General features: G+C 40.4%; 2 protein-coding genes across 2 annotated transcripts; both read left to right on the top strand.

Moving 5' to 3' along the window:
• Positions 1-2,436: 2,436 nt before the first annotated feature.
• Positions 2,437-8,993, top strand: idh3g (isocitrate dehydrogenase (NAD(+)) 3 non-catalytic subunit gamma). The gene is made up of 9 exons (XM_085783167.1): positions 2,437-2,536; positions 2,631-2,746; positions 3,710-3,770; positions 3,886-4,018; positions 5,204-5,337; positions 5,436-5,538; positions 6,882-7,028; positions 8,037-8,192; positions 8,842-8,993. The coding sequence occupies exons 2-9, from the start codon at positions 2,680-2,682 to the stop codon at positions 8,941-8,943; spliced, it is 903 nt and encodes a 300-aa protein (XP_085639293.1). The 5' UTR covers positions 2,437-2,536; positions 2,631-2,679; the 3' UTR covers positions 8,944-8,993.
• Positions 8,994-12,373: 3,380 nt separating this feature from the next.
• Positions 12,374-22,737, top strand: LOC146985135 (uncharacterized). Its single transcript, XM_085783240.1, has 11 exons — positions 12,374-12,398; positions 13,262-13,447; positions 13,589-13,774; positions 13,919-14,073; positions 14,227-14,365; positions 14,507-14,635; positions 14,777-14,975; positions 15,071-15,171; positions 15,305-15,505; positions 22,191-22,504; positions 22,642-22,737. The coding sequence occupies exons 1-11, from the start codon at positions 12,374-12,376 to the stop codon at positions 22,735-22,737; spliced, it is 1,731 nt and encodes a 576-aa protein (XP_085639366.1).
• Positions 22,738-23,061: the final 324 nt, after the last annotated feature.

The following is a 23,061-nucleotide window of genomic DNA, read 5'->3' as shown; positions in this document are numbered from 1 at the left end:
ACTGTGTCGGTTATAAAACACCGAGTCACCGACCGGACACATAGAAAAAAGTCTGAACAGAAGTCAGGTCATTATCACCTGCTCTGATGTTTTACATGTTTCTCTGGTGTTCTTCAGTAGGCTTGAACCTCCTCATTTATTCCTCCTCCTCCTCCCCTTCTTCTCTTCCTCCTCTGTTGCTCACCCTGAGGTTTCTCCGATTTTTCCCTGTTAAAAGGGTTTTCCATGGAGTTTTTCCTCAGTCGATGTGAGGGTGTAAGGACAGAGGATGTTGTTATGATGCCATGTAAAGCCCTTTGAGACAAACTCTTTGTAAAAACGGGCTACACAAATAAAATTGCCTTGCCTTGCCTTGCCTCCCTTTCTCCTCCTCTCCTTCTCCTCCTTTTCTCTTCCTCTTCTCCTCCTCCACTTTTTCTCCTCCTGCTCCTCTCCTCCTCCCCTTCTTCTCCTCCATTTTCTCCTCCTGCTCCTCTCCTCCTCCCCACCTCCTTTTCTTCTCCTCCTCTTCTTCCCCTTTTCTCCTCCTCCTCCATCCCCATAGCCTAAAAATGACTTATTGTTTCACTACATGAGTGACATTAACACTAAAATAAAAACAATGTTTAGACTGAGGGAAACACTGTAAATAAGTGACATTGTTCTCATTTATATATTTGCCAGTCTGAACAACAGTAACAAACATTCATCTCAGGTGTAGCCTAGTTCAGGTAAACTGTTACCATGGGAACACCTGCTGCAGCCCAGTTAGCATGTAGCCTAAACCTGTTTCCACCTGTTGGTTCATCAAACTGCTTCAAACACTGAAACAAACTGAGCAGCAGCAGCAGCAGTTAGTAGATGTGTCTGTTCTGTTCTGCACATGTCTATTATTGATCTATTATAGATCTATTATTGATCCATGCTACTGCAGCAACAGGGTTAGGTTAGCTCTAGTGTTGATGCTAGGCCGTCACCATGGAGACGTCATGCTGCGTCACGTAAAACAGTCGTAAAACGTGAGCGACGCTCATGTTGTTGTTGGCTGTGGGTGGCCATGTTGGATTTTAGATCAGTTTGTTACACAGTTAATATTAAAGCATGAATATTAAACATTAAACAGTAAATATTAAACAGTTAATAGAGAACAGTGTTAAATATGTGTATAGAGTGTTAAATATTAAATATTGTGAACAGTAGGCAAAATATTACACAGTACAGTGAATATTAAAGCATGAATATTAAACAGTAAATAGGCTACAGTGAATATCAAAGAGTGAATATTACACAGTTAATATTAAAGTAAATATTAAACTGTGAATATTACACAGTTAATATTAAAGTAAATATAACAGTGAATATTACACAGTTAATATTAAAGTAAATATTAAACAGTGAATGTAAAACATCATGTGTTTCCACAGGTGTGTGTGTTTTCTTATTTTCTGAAGTGTGTGTCTGTTCTCAGGTCGGAGCTGCTGCCTCCTCCAGCAGAAACACATCCACCTACACTGTAAGTCATGGAGAGAGAGAGGTTGACCTTTGACCTCCCTGTTCACCCGGTGTTACACACCTCAGTGACCCCCTCACCTGCTGCACACACACACCCACCCACACACACCTGTGTTGGTGTCTCCCCCTCTTCCTCCCACTAACCTTCCTGTTTTCTCTCCTCCGCTCTCAACCCCTCCTCCCTCCACGACAGATCATAGTGAGTACGGCTGCTCACAACACACACACACGGTAGCATGATGTTGTATTAGTATGAGTGACACATGTCAGTTTATTAGGAAGACTAGTTAAAGGGATAGTTCAACATTTTGGCAAATTGGTCCATTGCCGTAATCCCTATAGTCATAGCAGTAGGTTCATTACCTTTAATTGTCGGTGCAAGCTATTTTTAGAACGGCGGAGCAGAGCCATGAGCTGCTCAGAGCTACGCTACGGAGGCTCATGGGATTTCTTGGTTTCCCTCATCAAACTCATCAAATACACAATCCAACAACTCCAAAACACTGATGCACGTTCCTGTCGGGGACAGTTTTTCATCAAGCAGTCTCTGAATTTGCCTCTAAAACAACTCTGTCTGGTAACGTTGTGTTATTATCTCATAGCGTGGTGAATGTGCAGGTCACAACTTGTCCACCAGAGCATTTTGGAGTTGTTGGATTGTGTATTTGATGAGTTTGATGAGGGAAACCAAGAAATCCCATGAGCCTCCGTAGCGTAGCTCTGAGCAGCTCACGGCTCTGCTCCGCCGTTCTAAAAATAGCTTGCACCGACAATTAAAGGTAACGAACCTACTGCTATGACTATAGGGATTACGGCAATGGGCCAATTTGCCAAAATGTTGAACTATCCCTGTAACTGTTCAGTAGCTCAGAGTCTCAGATGGTGGATGGTCGGGACACGTTCACTGTATTGTATCCTTACTGTGTGTGTGTGTGTGTGTGTGGCAGCCTCCTCCTGCTCGGTATGGAGGCAGACACACCGTGACTCTGATCCCTGGAGACGGAATAGGACCAGAGCTGGCGTACCATGTCCGTGAATTATTCAGGTGAGATGTAACACACACACTCACACACATACACAGTGGTTGCCACAGTAACCACTCAGAGGCCATGTGCTGCCATCATGGGCTCCATCCACAGGTTCTGCTGTGTCCCTGTGGACTTTGAAATCGTCAACGTGGACTCGTCCATGGACTCAGAGGACGACATCAACAACGCCATAACGGCCATCAGACGCAACGGTGTCGCCCTCAAAGGTTGGTGCTCCACATGTTCGTTTTATTTTATTCATTTGGTTTATTTAAAGGGATAGTTCAACATTTTGGAAAATTGGCCCATTGCCATAATCCCTATAGTCATAGCAGTAGGTTTGTTACCTTTAATTGTCGGTGCAAGCTGTTTTTAGAACGGCGGAGCAGAGCCGTGAGCTGCTCAGAGCTACGCTACTGGGATTCGATACGCTGGGATTTCTTGGTTTCCCTCATCAAACTCATCAAATACACAATCCAACAACTCCAAAACGCTCTGGTGGACAAGTTGTGACCTGCACATTCACCACACTATGAGATAATAACAGAACGTTACCAGACAGAGTTGTTTTAGAGGGAAATGCAGAGACTGCTTGATGAAAAACTGCTCCTGATGGGAACGTACATCAGCGGTTTTGCATGAATTTCCCTCTAAAACAACTCTGTCTGGTAACGTTCTGTTATTATCTCATAGCGTGGTGAACTTGAGGATCATCAGCTCTGCAGGTATTTGCAGGGCCGTTGTATAGGGGAGAAAGGTGATGGTAATTCTAGGGGCCCAGTGCCCAGTAGGGCCCACAAAAACCCCAGTAGTCTAATCTTTGTATGACTGAATTATTCTGCATAAGATAATACTCATAGTAATGCTACATTAGCATCAAAACAAAGTAGGCTACATAAAAAATGATAATACATACGTAGTCTAAGAAAAAAAGCGGAAGTCAGGGGCCCCAGAATTCCTAGCAACGGCCCTGGGTATTTGGTCTGAAGGTTTGACCCTAAATGAAAAAGTTGAATTGATCAGAGACTCATCAGTGACTGGTCTGGAGAAAAAGATAGAGACAAGACCAAGACCTTGAAGATGTGGACTCCAACACTAATGGATCCACTGTACTGTTGTATCTACGGTATCTACTGCACCCGTCAGTCGTCTTGATGTCTTCATGTGTGTTAATGTGTTTGTCCTCACAGGAAACATTGAGACCAATCACAACCTGCCTCCGTCCTATAAGTCCAGGAACAACCTGCTGCGGTGAGTCCAACACCGTCATCACACCTGTTCTTCACCTCAACAGAGACAAGCCTGCACAGAGACAGTCCACAGTGACACACACACACATGCATGAACACAAACCTTGTCTGTGCAGCACCACTCTGGACCTGTACGCCAACGTGATGCACTGTCAGTCTCTGCCTGGAGTGAGGACTCGTCACAAGAACGTCGACATCATGATCATCAGGGAGAACACGGAGGGAGAGTACAGCAGCCTGGAGCACGAGGTGTGTGTGTGTCATTTTTGAACCCTAAATCGTTTTCTTGATGGTCAATGTATATATTATATGTTTTTTATATGTTGAATTAAAACAATTTAACAGCCATGTTGATGAGGCTGTTCTCAGACAGAGATGATCTGATCTTCGTTCTAACAGAAGAGAAACAGCTTTTTCCTTGTTGTGATGATTTCTTTACAAAAATAAACGGTTGAGCAGTGCAGTGGTGTCTATAATATCTCCCACCGTGAACAGGAACAGCATAATACAGGGCAGTGTTTCTCAATCAGTGGTACTCGGACCCCTAGTGGTGTAATTGCAAGGGGTACTTAAAACGATAAAATATCATTGTATTGAGCAACCTTTTACAGACTGTTATCATTTTACTAAAATAGTGACCGGAGCCATAATTAATGCCTAAAGCCCAATACCACATGTTGTAATGGGAAATTGGTCATATTTTAATAAGAAGCCACATTTTGATGATTTTGAATCACTGTCCTTTGTCTTTTTAGTTTCGGTGAACAGCCTCCATTAATTTCTTAATTAGGCTTTTATTGTGAAATATCACACAGGAAGACGGTGTAAAACTCACTAATGTGCAATGTTCAGTGTACAGCGACTTTTGAAATCACATATTTGCCTTCAGAACCATTCATAACTATCCAATGATAATCCCTGAGTAGTTGTGGATGGTAAGCGGGGGTCCTCAGGGTTGCTAAAGAAAAAAATATGAGAACCACTGGTAGAAAAGATGGTAGCACTGAAGCTAAATCCAATGCATCATTAAACTGAACACAAAAGAAGAAAAACTCTATCATGTTTTTCATAAAGGTAATAGATTACACATGCTTTTTTATGCTTTGAATTTTTTGGGAAAGGCCAGAATTTTTCTCCACCAAGTCCTAAGTTGCAATTGACCGTTATTTCTGGGCTATTTCTAAGCAAACAATCTCTATTTCTTGGCTACATTTCTCGACATCATGAAACTGACTGTTATTTCTACACATTATGACGCAATTAATTGTTATTTCTTGGCGATATTTCTAGACATTACTATGAAACTGACTGTTATTTCTATTCTAGGCTATTTCTTGACATTATCACATAATTAACCTCCTGTAATTGGAGTTGGACCTCATGGATAACAGCTCCACTTGTGTGTGTGTGTGTGTGTGTCCCTTCTCTCTGCAGAACGTCCCGGGTGTGGTCGAGTGTCTGAAGATCATCACCAGGACCAAGTCTCTGCGTATCGCCGACTACGCCTTCAGGACGGCGCGGGAGAAAGGACGCCGTCGAGTCACAGCTGTGCACAAAGCAAACATCATGTCAGTGTCTGCGTCAGCTGCCTCTTCACCTACCTGTCATGTCCCAGCATGCATTGTAATATATATACGTATATGTGTGTGTCTGTGTGTGTGAGCAGGAAGTTGGCTGACGGCCTGTTCCTGGAGTGCTGTAAGGAGGTTGCCAGCGGTTACCCAGAGATCGCCTTCGACAGCATGATAGTGGACAACACTACGATGCAGGTGGCTGCTCTGTAACAGGAACAACTCATATTAATATAAGTTATAATAATATAATAACACATAATGATAATTTATAATAATATATAATATAATAACCCAGCAGGATCTGTCGGGAATAACGGCGTAACTAAATCTAACTGTTCCCCCGTTATAACGCCATTATTGACAATAAAATGCACCGTTACTTGACTCAAGAAGTCCTGTCACTAAATAATAACATACCTGTTAAAGGGATAGTTCAACATTTTGGCAAAATGGCCCATTGCCATAATCCCTATAGTCATAGCAGTAGGTTTGTTACCTTTAATTGTCGGTGCAAGCTATTTTTAGGATGGCGGAGCAGAGCCGTGAGCTGCTCAGAGCTACGCTACGGAGGCTCATGGGATTTCTTGGTTTCCCTCATCAAACTCATTAAATACACAATCCAACAACTCCACAACGCTCTGGTGGACGAGTTGTGACCTGCACATTCACCACGCTATGAGATAATAACAGAACGTTACCAGACAGAGTTGTTTTAGAGGGAAATACAGAGACTGCTTGATGAAAAACTGCCCCTGATGGGAACGTACATCAGCGGTTTTACATGAATTTCCCTCTTAAACAACTCTGTCTGGTAACGTTGTGTTATTATCTCATAGCGTGGTGAATGTGCAGGTCACAACTTGTCCACTAGAGCATTGTGGAGTTGTTGGATTGTGTATTTGATGAGTTTGATGGGGGAAACCAAGAAATCCCATGAGCCTCTGTAGTGTAGCTCTGTGCAACTCATGGCTCTGCTCCGCCGTTCTAAAAATAGCTTGCACCGACAATTAGGTAACGAACCTACTGCTATGACTGTAGGGATTATGGTAATGGGCCAATTTGCCAAAATGTTGAACTATCCCTTTAAAGTGTAGTTATATGTTATAAACACATTTCTTTTGTTGTCTATTAGCTACTGGGGAAAAAAGCTGTTTATCTGGAACTAACCAACTCACTCAGTGTCCCTGTGTGTGGTTAGTTCCAGATAAACAGAAGTAATTTGACATATTTGAGCATTTTATTAAAAAATAAATAAAAAACAACTAACTTGTAGAGAAACCTGAAACAATGCTTAATAAATGTTTCAAGTGAGAAGAAAGTGTGTGTGGGTTTCTCTACAAGTCTGATGCAGCTCTCCTCCTCCGACGCTCCTTTCTGAAAACTGGTGTGCAAAAGTTTTACACTGAAAATAAAAAAAACTAACACAATAGTTACTTTTCCTGGTAATTAGTTACCTTTATGATGCACTTTTTGGGGGAAACTATAAGTAATTACTTTCTAAAACTAACGTGCCAACACTGTGTGTGTGTGTGTGTCAGCTGGTGTCCAGGCCGCAGCAGTTCGACGTCATGGTGATGCCCAACCTGTACGGCAACGTAGTGAGTAACGTGTGTGCCGGTCTGGTCGGGGGCCCCGGCCTGGTGCCAGGGGCCAACTATGGAAAGGACTACGCTGTGTTTGAGACGGTGAGAGGACGGACACACACACACACACACACACACACACACACACACACACACAGACTGGACCAGACCTGCACACAGTCATTTAATCCTGAGAATAAGCATCCGTTGATTCAGAGTTTAAGAGGAGACACTACAGGTGAATAGGGTAAAAATTTTAACTAACAGATATCACCATGAAACTTCCCAAGTTTTTGTATTATTGATTTTGTATTACAAATTTTGTCAAATTTTATGTTTAAATATGTAAATGAGGCAATATCTGATGAAATATGTGCTAATTGGCACATTTCCAGAACTGAAATCTGAACAATGGATAAAGCTACTTTCAACATTCTTGTTTTATTTTGTTGACATATTAGAGTCAGAAGTTTTTACAGAGGAGATTTTGGATATCTCTTTTTATCACTCTGTAAATGAGAAAATACTGTCACCAGCCCCTCCCCCCCCAAAAAAAAAATCAAATTTCACCATGTTTTTGGGGATAAAATGTTGTATAAATCAGGCTGTGAATGATATATCAACAAACCCCTCTGTAAAAACCTTCAGAATATATAAAGGGATCAAACTGGAAGATTTGGTGTCTGTAAGTGCTGCTGAAGTGGAGATTTCTAGCTCAGAGTCTGAGGAAAAACTCATTCTGAGAAAACGGCATTTCACATTTTGTGATAAGTTGTTACATATTGCATTAGTTCTTACAAAATGTGGGTGTTGCACCTTTTTTATGAAGAAAATGTAATAATTTGGTGCAATATGCAACAATTTATTACAAAATGTGGCAAAGTTCATTACAAAATGTGGCATATTTTATCATGAGGTGAAAATGTATTACATTATTACATAATGTGGCGCTACAGGCACATTTGACTTTTTTTCTCATTTTCCAAGACTGGGAAATTAGCCAACCATTTTCCAGGTTTTCCAGAAGCAAGTGAGCTCACATGTGATGGTTGTGATGTCACAGCTGCTCCTATGACCTCTGTGTGTGTGTGTGTGTGTGTGTGTGTGTAGGGGACGAGGAACACAGGGAAGAGCATCGCTAACCGTAACACGGCCAACCCCACCGCCATGCTGCTGGCGTCCTGCCTGCTGCTCGACCACCTGCAGCTCCACGGCTACGCCCACATGATCCGCAGAGCCATCCTGTCCATCGTCACGGAGACACGGGTAGGTGTCCAGCTCTGCTTTAAAGGGACAGTTCAACATTTAGTCAGATCCTCCTCTCACCATAACCCCTATAGTCATAGCAGTATAGGTTCATCACCTTTAATTATCAGTGCATGTTGTTTTGAGATCGGCGGGGCAGAGACGTGAACTGCTCAGTGAACACAATCGAGGTGAACGGTACAGATCCCCCGTCCCTCATCAAACTCATCAAATACACAATCCAACAACTCCAAAACGCTCTGGTGGACAAGTTGTGACCTGCACATTCACCACGCTATGAGATAACAATGTAACATTACGAGAGTTGTTTTAGAGGCTGCTGGGCGGAGGGATTTCAAAAGCACAAGTAGTTCAGAGTATTTGCTTCATGTGTCGTAATGTTACATAATTATTTAAGCAATACATCATGACAGGCCGTGGTATACGCTCATTATACCACAGTTAACAACCAATCAGATCGCCGGATTTCACCTTTCCGTTTTATAAACGTTATTATTATCTCATAGCGTGGTGAAGATCACAACTTGTCCACTGGAGCGTTGTGGAGTTGTTGGATTGTGTATTTGATGAGGATCTGACTAAATGTTGAACTGTACCTTTAACCAGTGTTTTCAGTGTCTGACAGACTCTCTCTCTCTGTGTCGTCCAGCTTCACACTGCCGACCTCGGGGGTCAGGGCTCCACCTCTGAAGTCGTCCAAACCATCATGAACGCCGTTCAGAGCACGGGGCCTCGGACACTGAGCATCTAGAACACACACATTAACACATATTAACACACACACACACACACACACACACACACACACATTAAAGCCCGTCCCACAGCAGAGATGAAGACCCGTCTCTGACTCTCCTATGCAATGTTACAGGACCAGTGAGTTGTTTACTAGAGAAGCTGACACACCTCATAGACAGACAGACTGTACTTCACTCTATGTAGATCTAATATTTATCTATGCAACGTTTTTTATTAACTCACAGGGTTTTAAAAAGCTCTATTTATAGCAGATCAATATTATTAATATATAAACTAACCTTTATAAAGTCTTAGCTTTAAGATGCTGCAGCAGGTTGGGTCACGCCCACATGTGTTTTCCATGTGTTTTAGTTCTATTTATATGTTTATTTATTCATTTATTTATTCATGAGAAACTGAACAGAGTTTTTCCTCTGTGTGTTTTTATTTTAGCTGATTTTAGACCAATCACAGCAGCTCACATCATGTCCTGCTGCTGAACGTACTTCAATAAACTCTGTTTCTCTCTGCTTTTATTTGTCCTCACACTCGTCTGTGCAGCGACTCCTCCAGACCACAGGGGGGCGACACCCCCCCACACAACCACCTCATCTCACTGTGTCTCCTCTGATCAACATGCGTTATTGCAGAGATGCAGAAAAAAATAAAATAAAATGTTTGTTTGATATTAAAATAATGAATGATAAGAATGATGTCAACAAGGAAACTCAATTCAATTCAAATCATTTTATTTTTCCATTAGCAACTTCATCTGTGGAGAGCGACAGTGCATATTAAACAAAATGAATACAAATGTTGAAAAGAAATGTAAAATGTTGAAAATTAAAATCAAATCAAAACCATTGAAAATGCAACAGCTCTGTAATTAGAGATAAGAGTGCATGAGAGCTGCTAAACGTGAAACACTGAAACACAGCAGAGGAATTTCACTGTGACATACAGATTAATGAACACCTTATAGCTAAGAATTGCAAAACATTTATCTAATGTTTGAGATCTGGATGTAAATATATAAAGAGATTTAACAAACCATTTAAAGATGGTGTCTTTATAAACAGCTGACTGTAGACCGGGGTTATTAGGCTATAGTTCACTAAAACTAAAACTAGCAGTGAAATAATAATCTAGTAAAGTGAAATAAAAATAAAAAAGACATTTTTTCTAAAAACGTATAAAATAGAAAAAAAAGAAATATAAACTCCAGGTATCAGTGCTAAACTGCAGTTAAGTAGAGTCAGATAACAGCAGCTTAGTTGTAGTTTTCTTGTCGATGTCTAAAGCTGCAGGAAGAAAATGCCACAGCTCAATATGGGACGGTAGATAAGAGTGAATGGAACCTGATGAGGACTGATGGGAACATTATGGGATGGATGCAACTAAAAGAGAAAAAGTTCATCTTCAGAGGTCTGACAAAGGCTTTCTCGTAAAACCTGGACAACTACAACTAAGACTAAATAAAAACTAGTCAATTCCTCTAACATAAAAACTCCTTGTTGAACTCACTGAAACTAGACTGATATTAAAAAAAAGAAAACTGAAAAACTAAATAAAAATAAAAACTAATGAACATTTTAAAACTATAATGACCTTGGTGTGGACAGGAAGTGAAGGGAGCAACACAGACGTCCCAGACAGGACATGAACCAGGGACGTTGCTTCTCATGGTCTGTGGCTAAGATAAGCTCCACCTCGATATGGTGTCGTGAAAATTTTTAGCTGTTTGCTGTTGGTGAATAATGAAATAGAGACTTTGTCGGCCGACAAGCTTTTTATTTCCTTGCAAAGAAAGGTCAATCCTCACCCTAACGGAGATGGCAAAGAAAGACCCTGAACCTGGGGAAAACCTAAACATTTATAGTTGAGGGAAGGTCCATTTCTAGGGTGTGATTTACATCTTTTGTCTGAGGGGTCAGCCCCCCTACTCAGGATGTCTATTTACACTCTTGTCTTTCACAGGTATCGGCACTGACATCCTGGAGTGTGATTAAGAGGTCTAATCAACACAATTTAAAGTTTGAGGGTTTGAGTATATCATGAGAAAGTGAGAGGTCGGGTGTCTCCAAAACTTGAAATGCAATCCAACGCAGAAATTTGGTTGAAATCGGGCCAGTTAATTCTAATTAATTAGTTTAATTAATAATTAGATGACGTGATTTTGCGGACTAATGAACGACCATTAATGCTGTATAATATATCATTTCTTACTAATTGCCAACACGTGTTCACGTGTCATGGCAAATTCTTTTTCCTTTTTTTTAAATGAGTGTTTGAGTTGTACTATGTATAATGCAGAAACGTGACACCAATTTTTGTGCAAACGGACAACTTAGGTTTCTCTTATCTTACATGGCAGTAGCCTACTTAAACAACAATAAAGAAGCTGACTGAACTTCATACTTCAAATGTTCAAAATTGTTCTTGGTCTTTTTCACTGTTTCTGAAGAATGAGGAAGGACAGGCACCTTTAAAGCACCATAATTGCTTTGTATCATGTATCCATATCAACACTGCTCACCTACGGCTTTAACAAAAACCAGAATCTCTTCAATAAACCATTCTTTACAGTCTACTTAAAGACCCTGAAAACTTGATGAGAAAATGTCTAGTCAGATTTTTTTTCCCAGATGGTTTTGAATTCAAGTCAAAAATGGTATAATGAAGCCCAATAAAAACCCTCAACAACAATACAGCTCTGTGGTTACTCTGAGGAAAAAACTAATATTAACAAAGAGATATCTAGGACCCATAATCTTAATTTTTATACTCACCATTTCAGTTTTTCTTTATTTTTCTTTATTATTTTTTTTTTGGGGATGAAAATCTGTCAAACAGCTATTGGAATATTTTTGTCAGAGTAAACATCATTATAATCAATTACATTGTCAGTGTAATTATTGTAATTTAATGAGCTTTTGAAAGAAAGAACTGATAAGGACTTATTAGAGTCTGACAACTGTGAACATTCTTGACAAAAAACATCTCCACCTCATTTAATTCTATGCAATTCTATGCATTCCTGAGAGTTAGCAGGCCAATATATAAGCCAGACCTTTCAGCAGCCAGCATTCTTCTTTCGACTTCGTCCATGTACAGTAAGTACCCTGTTTCTCTGACTTTCTGCTTTATTTTTATTGTTGTGTGTGTGCAAATTTTTAAGTGTTGATATGTATTCTGCTGTGCCTGCTCCAGTCCTCTAACTCAGACTCATGTAAGGTGGAATCCACATTCACAGTAAACACTTAATTGCTTTATTTTTTGTGTTTACTATTATTATGCTTGTGTATTATACACATTGTGATACATTATGACCATTATACGGTTGCTTTTGACTGCTCACAATGGGAAATGGTGGGAACATGTCACAAATTGAGATAACTTAATGTTTGACTTCTTTTGTTTCCTTCTAGTTATATAGCGACACCATGTGCAAGCTACTTCTGACCACAGGTAATGATCAAATGAAATACTTTCTTTCTGCTGTTTGAAACAATTGTATTTGTTTGTTTATTGTAATATGGATGAGCTGACCTGATAAGATTTGTTTTTAACCTCTTCATTACAAAATCTGTCACTTTGAAGGTCTCTGCCTGATCATCGCCAGCTTGGGTAAGTTCATAACATGCATTAGTTAATCACTGTGCCAACAATTGTTAGGAAACCAAAGATTTGATGAAACCTGGAAAACACAATGGCTCTTGTATTCTGCAGTGAGATTATGGCTTTTAATTTTCTTTAGTTACAATGATGTTAAAATCTTAGATTTTCATTACTGCTTTTAGCTGATCATATGGTGCATGCTCTATATGTTTAGAGATCTAATTAGTCATGCTCATTGATATTAATGGAAAACAATTATGATACTGCATGGTTAATTGGTAGTTTATGCTCCCATTCTCTTTCAGATTCTCCAACCACGGCCACACCAGTTAGCAGTTTCTGCACTGGAAAGGCAGATGGAGTTCACGCCAACCCTGATGACCCAAATTCATTTTACAACTGTGCCCATGGGATTACATTTCTCCAACAATGCCCGGCAGGTCTTGTGTTCAACCCAAGTTGCGAATGCTGTGACACCAGAACAGAACCAACTACCACACCAACTACCACGCCAACAACTACACCAACAACTACAACGCCAACTACCACATCCGATCCTAACAATTTCTGCAGTGGAAAGGCAGATGGGGTTCACGCCAACCCTAACGACCCAAATTCTTTTTACAACTGTGCCAATGGGAGGACACACCTGCAACAATGTGCTACAGGTCTCGTCTTCAACTCAAATTGCCAATGCTGTGACTTCACAACAGCAATTACTACGCCGACTACTACACCTACTACCATGCCAACTACTACACCAACTACAACGCCAACTACCACACCAACTACCACAACAACTACACCGACTACCACACCAACTACCACGCCAACAACTACACCAACTACAACGCCAACTACCACACCAACTACCACATCCGATCCTAACAATTTCTGCAGTGGAAAGGCAGATGGGGTTCACGCCAACCCTAATGACCCAAATTCTTTTTACAACTGTGCCAATGGAAGGACACACCTGCAACAATGTGCCACAGGTCTCGTCTTCAACTCAAATTGCCAATGCTGTGACTTCACAACAGCAATTACCACGCCAACTACTACACCTACTACTACGCCAACTACCACGCCAATAACTACACCAACTACAACGCCAACTACCACACCGACTACCACACCCACTACTACGCCAACTACCACACCCACTACCACACCAACTACTACGCCAACTGCTACACCCACTACCACAACTGATCCTAACAATTTCTGTAGTGGAAAGGCAGATGGGGTTCACGCCAACCCTAATGACCCAAATTCTTTTTACAACTGTGCCAATGGAAGAACACACCTGCAACAATGTGCCACAGGTCTTGTCTTCAACTCAAATTGCCAATGCTGTGACTTCACAACAGCAATTACCACACCGACTACTACACCAACTACTACACCCACTACTACGCCAACTACCACACCGACTACTACACCAACTACTACACCCACTACTACGCCAACTACTACGCCAACTACCACACCCACTACCACACCAACTACTACACCCACTACCACAATTGATCCTAACAATTTCTGCAGTGGAAAGGCAGATGGAGTTCACGCCAACCCTAATGACCCAAATTCTTTTTACAACTGTGCCAATGGAAGGACACACCTACAACAATGTGCCACAGGTCTTGTCTTCAACTCAAATTGCCAATGCTGTGACTTCACAACAGCAGTTATAACGTTAAATACTCCACCAACTACCACACCGACTACTACACCAACTACTACTCCAACTACCACACCCACTACGACGCCAACTACTACACCCACTACCACAACTGATCCTAACAATTTCTGCAGTGGAAAGGCAGATGGGGTTCACGCCAACCCTAATGACCCAAATTCTTTTTACAACTGTGCTAATGGAAGAACACACCTGCAACAATGTGCCTCAGGTCTCGTCTTCAACTCAAATTGCCAATGCTGTGACTTCACAACAGCAATTACCACGCCGACTACTACGCGAACTACCACACTAACTACCACACCGACTACCACACCAACTACCACGCCAACAACTCCACCAACTACAACGCCCACTACCACAACTGACCCTAACAATTTCTGCAGTGGAAAGGCAGATGGGGTTCACGCCAACCCTAATGACCCAAATTCTTTTTACAACTGTGCCAATGGGAGGACACACCTGCAACAATGTGCTACAGGTCTTGTCTTCAACTCAAATTGCCAATGCTGTGACTTCACAACAGCAATTACAACGCCGACTACTACACCTACTACCACGCCAACTACTACACCAACTACAACGCCAACTACCACACCAACTACTACTCCAACAACCACACCCACTACCACACCAACTACCACACCAACTACCACAACCGATCCTAACAATTTCTGCAGTGGAAAGGCAGATGGAGTTCACGCCAACCCCAATGACCCGAATTCGTTTTACAACTGTGCCAATGGAAGGACACACCTGCAACAATGTGCCACAGGTCTTGTCTTCAACTCAAATTGCCAATGCTGTGACTTCACAACAGCAATTACCACGCCAACTACCACACCAACTACAACACCAACTACCACACCAACTACAACGCTGACTACCACAACGGACCCCAACAATTTCTGCAGTGGAAAGGCAGATGGGCTGCATGTCAACCCTAATGACCCAAATTCTTTTTACAACTGTGCCAATGGAAGGACACACCTGCAACAATGTGCCACAGGTCTTGTGTTCAACTCAAATTGCCAATGCTGTGACTTCACAACAGCAACTACCACACCGACTACTACACCTACTACTACTCCAACTACCACACCAACTACCACGCTGCCTACCACACCCACTACCACAACTAATCCTGACAATTTCTGCAGTGGAAAGGCAGGTGGGGTTCATGCCAACCCTAATGACCCAAATTCTTTTTATAACTGTGCCCATGGGAGGACACACATCCACCAATGCCCTGCAAGTCTTGTCTTCAATCCCAATTGCAAATGTTGTGACTTCACAACTGGCCCTGACAATTTCTGCAGTGGAAAGGCAGATGGGGTTTACACCAACCCTAATGACCCGAATTCTTTTTACAACTGTGGCCATGGGAGGACGCATATCCAACAATGCCCCGCAGGTCTTTTGTTCAATTCAAACTGTGAATGTTGTGACTTCACAACAGCACCAACTACCACACCCACTACCACAGTCACTACAACGACAGCTATTACTCCAACTACTACAACCAATCCAGGCAATTTCTGCATTGGAAAGGCAGATGGGCTTCACGCCAACCCTAATGACACAAATTCATTTTACAACTGTGCCCATGGGAGGACATACATCCAACAATGCCCAACAGGTCTCATTTTTAACATCAATTGCCAATGCTGTGATTTCCCCTAAAGAGTATCACAGTTCCATTCTATATAACCAGTAATATTGATCCATACCAACAAACATGGAGTATTGTCAAAGCATATGTATACACTCACAATTTTTCACTGTTGTTTTTTGTCAGAAAATACTCAATGTTTTTTGTGTGCTTTTATTAAGCTTCACTCATCAACATATGACTTCAAAAATATAATTTACTAAATTTTAAAATCTTTTTATGTTTAATAAAATCTTGGATACTGTCACACCAAACTTTTTATATTGTGTGTGTGGTGGCTGAGAGTAGGGAGCTGGGGTTGAGGGAACATTGTATTCAATTCAATTCAATTCTATCTAGTTTTATCACACTATATTTATATATTGCACTGCACACATTGTGAAAGTTGTGGGGGGGGGGTATATTGTACATAGTATGTGAATCAACATGATTAGGTAGGTAGGCTGGGATGTGGTGATGATAATGTTTGTATAATTTCATGGTGTGGTGTTCTTTTATACCATTTTTATTGAATTCTGTAAACCTGGTATAGTAAATCACTCCTTGTTTTATACTACATTGATGTTTTATTTTGCACTGTCCCTGTCTAAATAAAATTTACATTTTATTTCATTACACATGTCTGCATTAATATTTTCAAGTCAGACCGACAACCATTAGTTCTCCATTGTGAGATATATTTTTCTGTCCATGTGTTGAGTGCAGATACCATACTGTATAATTTAACAAAAATGCACTGTGCACTTTAAATTGTGCCTAAACTGGACAGCTTCCACAGGGAACAATATCTGTTCAGGACCATCTTGAATTCCTCTCCCCAACACTAACACTACACTGGACTTAAGAATCGTTCAGTTACCTAAATATAAAACTATCAACAAGGTAAAGACTAACTTATCACAAGAATTTCTGTTTTCCAATCACTGACAATACATATAATAATAATTAGGGCTGTCAATCGATTAAAAAGGTTAACAAATTAATCGCGATTCATTTATCAATAAATTAATTACATTTTTATACTTAAAGGGATATTCCGGTGTAAATTAAACCCATGGTCTAGCACACCGTGTCACCGAGTAACACCCCCCTCCCTCGAGAGGTCAAGTTTGCTGACCGCAAGCTTCTATAGTTGTAGCAACTTCAGCAAAGACCGCACGATAACAATACACTGCTGTTGATTCCTCCAACCAACCGCCATCAAAGAAGCCACTATAGCCACAAATAATGCTCAGAACAGCACCAAACTTCAGCAACAGTACAAATATATCGCAGCACATCTCAACTCTCTCTCGACAGCAAAACTGAAGCAAGGAATCTGGGTGTAGCCTAATTATAGACAGCAATCTAAATTCAAAAGTCCTATCAACATTACAACCACATTACAAGATTATCATTCTATCACCTCAAAAACATTTCAAAATTAAGAGGCGCCACTTTCTGTCAAAATCAGACTACTCATCAGTATCCGAGTAGTGAAATGGCACTCGGATACCGCCTAAGCCGAGTGGGTACTCAAGTACTTGGATATCGGCTACAGCCCTAGTGTGCATGTGTGAGTTTAAGTGGTGAAGATGGCATACATAATGTTTACTTGCACTTGCACTCTCCGATTGATTTCTAATTGATTTTTTGACAGTTTTTACTATAATGATGTATACCTGTTGTGAAGCACATTGAGTCTGCCTTATGCGTGAAATGCGCTTTATAAATAAAGTTGAATTGAATTGAATTGAATTGAAAATAGTGTCCCAGCACATAATACAATTCATCAAACACCCGCTAACTTTGCATGAAAAGAGACGAAAACCAAACTCACCTCACTCTCCTCCAGTCGCTTGCTCGTTGTGGGGAAGCCCTGACGAGAACACGTTAAATGTTTAAAATTGACTGCCAAAATTAATGTGTTAACTTTGACAGTACTAATAATCATACATTTTATAATAAGCACTTTTCAAGGAACACAAATACACTGCACGGGGAGCAATAAGAAAAAGCAACACAGGAGATATCTAAGAAACAGTTGAACAAAAAAACTAACAAACACATGAAAACAATTAGGCATTAAAATACGGTAGGCAATATTAAACTTTGAAAGCTGGCTTGAAAAGGTGGGTTTTGACAAGGGTCTTAAAGGTGGACAGGTCGGTGCCGTTGTGGATGGATTTGGGGAGAGAGTTCCAGAAGGAGGGGGCAGCGATGCTGAAGGCTCTAGCCCAGGTCCGATGCTTGGTCATAGCAGGGAGTAGTGACAAGAGGTTGGCATCAGAGGAGCAACAGGTTGTGGAGTGCTTTAAAGGTGAGAAGAAGGATTTTGATTCTGTATATGGTAGGAACACAAAGCCAGTGAAGGTTTTGGAGGACTGGGGTGATGTGGTCATTGGAGCGAACAGCATTAAAAAAAGAAAAAAGTGTAACGGCAAAAGGCAAATCTGCAAAGATCAACCATTGGCTGGAAGACAAAAAGGTGTGATCTGAGGTAGCTAGAGGAGTCGCTGCTGAGAAAACACAGGATTCACTAGGAATTGTATGTGTAATTTAATGACAAACTTCATTAAGATTCAAATGGTTTAAACCATGATTTAAATAGGGGCTTAAAAACAAGCAAACACTTTAAGACTACAAGTTTTCAAGGAAGGTGACGAGCATAAAAACTAAAGGCCATGACACATTATGGGTCAAGGTGCTTCATAGCATGCTATACAAAATGTGAAAATGCTGCTAATACTGAAACTGAACTGAAATTGGGAGAATTAACACCCTAATTCGCAGAACTACACAAACATAATTTTTTCTACTATTCAATTCTGCAACATTTGCAATTTGCGATCAATGTAACTAAACATTTTATCATTACAGTAATAAAAACACATTTTGTTCCCATTTCCTTCAAAATGTATTTGCTGTTGTTAATTTGTTGGAAACTGCCATAATTCCCTGATCCTCCTCTTTTTTTATTTTATTTCTCGTGCTATTTATAGATTTTCTTATTACTATGTTGTCTTATGTAAAACACTTTGAAATGCCTTGTTGACAAAGGCAACAGTCAAGTTAAGTTGCCTTGCCAGATACTTATCCTAAGATCTATGCTTTAATTCAGAGTGGATGTCTTTGTTCTGTTGAGAGATGATGTGATTTTGGGGAGGAATGGAAGACTTTGTGAGATTATTAATGTTGTACAATTAATTTTTTACTAATTCCCAACACATGTTTACGTCTGTATGTGAGTGTGTATGTTTTTTTGTTTGTTTTTTTTGTCAAATATGAGTGTTTGAGATGTGTTACTGTACATATAATGCAGAAATGTGATGCTTGTAGAGCTGTCATACAACACAAATTTCTGTGCAAATATGGTTTACCTATCTTTCATGGCACTAATGAAGTTGATTGAACTTCATAGTTCAAATGTTCAACATTTTTTTTGTTTTTTTCACTGATGCTCAAGAATGAAGGAGGACAGGCATCTTTGAAGCATCATAATTGCTTTGTGTCAGATATCCATATCACCGCTGCTCACCTACAGCTTCAACAAAGTTTAAATAAATATAAACTTTATTGTCCCCAGAGGGAAATTTGCCTTGGACAATCAATGCCTCCAGTAGCTACATATCATAAAAACACAAGACAGACATAACAGTACATATAAATAACATTAAAAAAATTCCATTCACTCCTGAGTGGGTACAGTTCATACATAGACCAGATATTGCACAGCCCTTGTTGCTTGATTGCAACTAAGAAAGGAGGGGGGTAAATCTACAATAAATATAAAAATAAATAAGTATAAGAGTCTATAAAGTGCAGAGTGTCTTGGGGACTTCTAAAAGATCCTAAAAACCAGTAGATAAATGATCTCCAAAAGACTAAAGTCTATTTAAGATTTAGCAGGTGGTTTGTTTAAGAGGTGGATGGTGGATACAATAAACTATTCTTTACAAAACTACCTAAACTAGTGAAAAACTTGAAAATGTCTACTCTGTAAGTTTCTCTCTTTTTAGTCTGGACCAAAGTTGCAGATCAGCCAAATGACTAACATAATTACATAATTACACTGCCAGTGTAATTAATGCAATTTTATGATCTTTTAAAATAAAGAGTCAAAAAGAACTGATAATGACATGCTGATTATTAGTGATTGTTGCTGATTGCTTGTGACATTCTTGACAAAAAACACCACATCTGCAGCTCATTCAATCCCATTTAAGTTCCACACCCTAAGAGTTAGCAAGACTAATACAAAAGCCAGACCATTCATCAGCCCTCCATCATTCCCAGGAGGAGGAAGACGGCACAGCTTCTTTCGACTTTGTCCTTGTAAGTAACCTGCACTGTTTCCTTCAAGTTTTTTTCTGCAGATTTTTAATTGTTAATATGTATTCTACTATGCTTGCTCCAATCCTCCTACTCAGCTGCTCAGACTCACCTATTGAGTACAAAAATTTGTTGCTGTAATTTTTGTGCTTACTGTTTTTATATTTGTGTGTCATAACCATTGTGACTATACTATGACCATTATTTAAGGTTGCTTTTGACTTCTCACAGTATGGATGTAACAGTTCATCTAACCCACTGTTTGGTTCAAACTTTGGCTTTTGACTCACCATTCGGTTCAAACCTTGGTTTTCAAAAAACTTGTAAAAAAAAAAAAAAAAAAAAACTTTTCAGGGGTCCACATGGTGCATTTTGCCCCTAAAATTTGAGACAGTGCAAGTACATTTTTACTCAACTCGCACATTTGCCATTTTCTTTAATTAATCTTTTTTTTAAACAGTGGTGAAATGTGGAAGTATAATTATGTAAGTTTTGTGCGTGATTGTCTCAGTGGGTTTGAGACAGTGAACTGAGGTGAACTGAGGCTCAGGAAGACAGAAGGAGTTTCTAAACCTTTGAACCTAGGTTTTCTGGTTCAGTCAAAACTGTTACACCCGTAGTTCACAGTGGGAAATGGTAGGAACATGTCACAAATTAAGATAATGTTTGACTTCTTCTGTTTCCTTCTAGTTACATAGCGACACCATGTGCAAGCTACCCGTGACCATAGGTAAGGTGCAATGATCAATTGAAAAGGTTTTCGAAAATAATTTCTTTCTGCTGTTGGAAAAAAAATATGGAAAAAATGTGGATGAGATGACCTGATAAACTTTGTTTGTTTTTTTTTTCACTTTGAAGGTCTCTGCTTGATCATCGCCAGCTTGGGTAAGTTTATAACATGCATTAGGTTATCCTAGTCAACAGTTTTAAAGGGATAGTTCAACATTTTGGCAAATTGGCCCATTGCCATAATCGCTATAGTCATAGCAGTAGGTTCATTACCTTTAATTGTAGGTGTAAGCTATTTTCAGTACGGCGGAGCGCAGCAGCTGGCTGCTCAGAGCTACGCTATGGAGGCTAACGGAATTTCTTGGTTTCCCTCATTAAACTCATCAAATTCAACATCCCAAAACTCCACAGCGCTTTTGTAGACAAGTTGTGAGCTGCACAACCACCACGCTATGAGATAATGACGGAACGATACGAAACGGAGCCGTTTTCGAGGTAAATTCATACAAAACCGCTGATGCGCGTTGCGTTCAGGGACAGTTTTTCAGCAAGCAGTCTCCGTATTTACCCTGTATTTACCTCGAAAACGGCTCCGTTTCGTATCGTTCCGTCATTATCTCATAGCGTGGTGGTTGTGCAGGTCACAACTTGTCTACAAAAGCGCTGTGGAGTTTTGGGATGTTGAATTTGATGAGTTTAATGAGGGAAACCAAGAAATTCCGTTAGCCTCCATAGCGTAGCTCTGAGCAGCCAGCTGCTGCGCTCCGCCGTACTGAAAATAGCTTACACCTACAATTAAAGGTAATGAACCTACTGCTATGACTATAGCGATTATGGCAATGGGCCAATTTGCCAAAATGTTGAACTATCCCTTTAAAGTCACCCTAAAGAGGCATTTTAAAAATTCATAAAAATGCTCTTCTATGACTATTTTTTGATTAAAATTGATTGGTTGCTAGGGATTCTGACGTATTAAACCTGACTGGGTGCTGAAAAACTGAATCCAACTTTTTCAGACTCTGGCTTTGAAACTGCATTTTCAAATCCAAAATGCTCAGTTATGGCGTGCATTAGCAACTTCGCTGCTGAAATGTCTTGTAGCAGAATCCAAACATCGACATGTTAATAATTAAAAAAAAAACAATTTTTGGTTTAGGGGGTCTTTAAAATCACTATGTCAACAGGGTTATTGGAAATTCATGAGGTATTTGCTTACATTCTCATTCAGATTCTACAACCATGGCCACTCCAGCTAATCCTAGAAGTTTCTGCAGTGGAAAGGCAGATGGAGTTCATGCCAACCCTGATGACCCAAATTCTTTTTACAACTGTGCCCATGGGAGGACGTACCTCCAACAATGCCCCGCAGGTCTTGTGTTCAACCCAAGTTGCAAATGCTGTGACACCACAACAGCGCCAATTACCACACCGACCACCACACCAACTACCACACCGACTACTATACCAACTACACCAACTACTATACCAACTACCACACCGACTACTATACCAACTACCACACCTGATCCTGGTACTTTTTGTGTTGGAAAGGCAGACGGGCTTTATGCCAACCATTACAACCCACGTTCTTTCTTCAACTGTGCCCATGGGAGGACGCACATCCAACAATGCCCCACAAGTCTTGTGTTCAACCCAAGTTGCAAATGCTGTGACACCAGAGCAGAACCAACTACCACACCAACCACCATCCCAATTACCACACCAACTGCCACACCAACCACCATCCCAATTACTACACCAACTACCACTGCTGATCCTGGTACATTTTGCATTGGAAAGGCAGATGGGCTTTATGCCTACCATTATAGCTCACGTTCTTTCTACAGCTGTTCCAGTGGGAGGACACACATCCAGCAATGCCCCGTAGGACTTGTTTTTAACCCAAGTTGCAAATGCTGTGACTCCACACCTGACATCAACGACCTATATGGTATCCTTGTTCCAGGTAAAATAAATAAATAATAATAATTAAAAAAGCTCTGTTCAGTCATACTCTTTGATTTTAATGAGTAATGGGATAATTAGGTAGGGTTAAACAGCAACTAACTGAGAATTTGATTTTGATTTTTTCCAGAGTC

Source organism: Trachurus japonicus, chromosome 7 (genome assembly GCF_045865225.1).
Source record: "Trachurus japonicus isolate A0001 chromosome 7, Traja_1.0".
Lineage (NCBI taxonomy): Eukaryota > Metazoa > Chordata > Actinopteri > Carangiformes > Carangidae > Trachurus > Trachurus japonicus.
The sequence above is the reverse complement of the archived record's forward strand: the minus strand, read 5'-3'. Positions and strand labels throughout refer to the sequence as shown.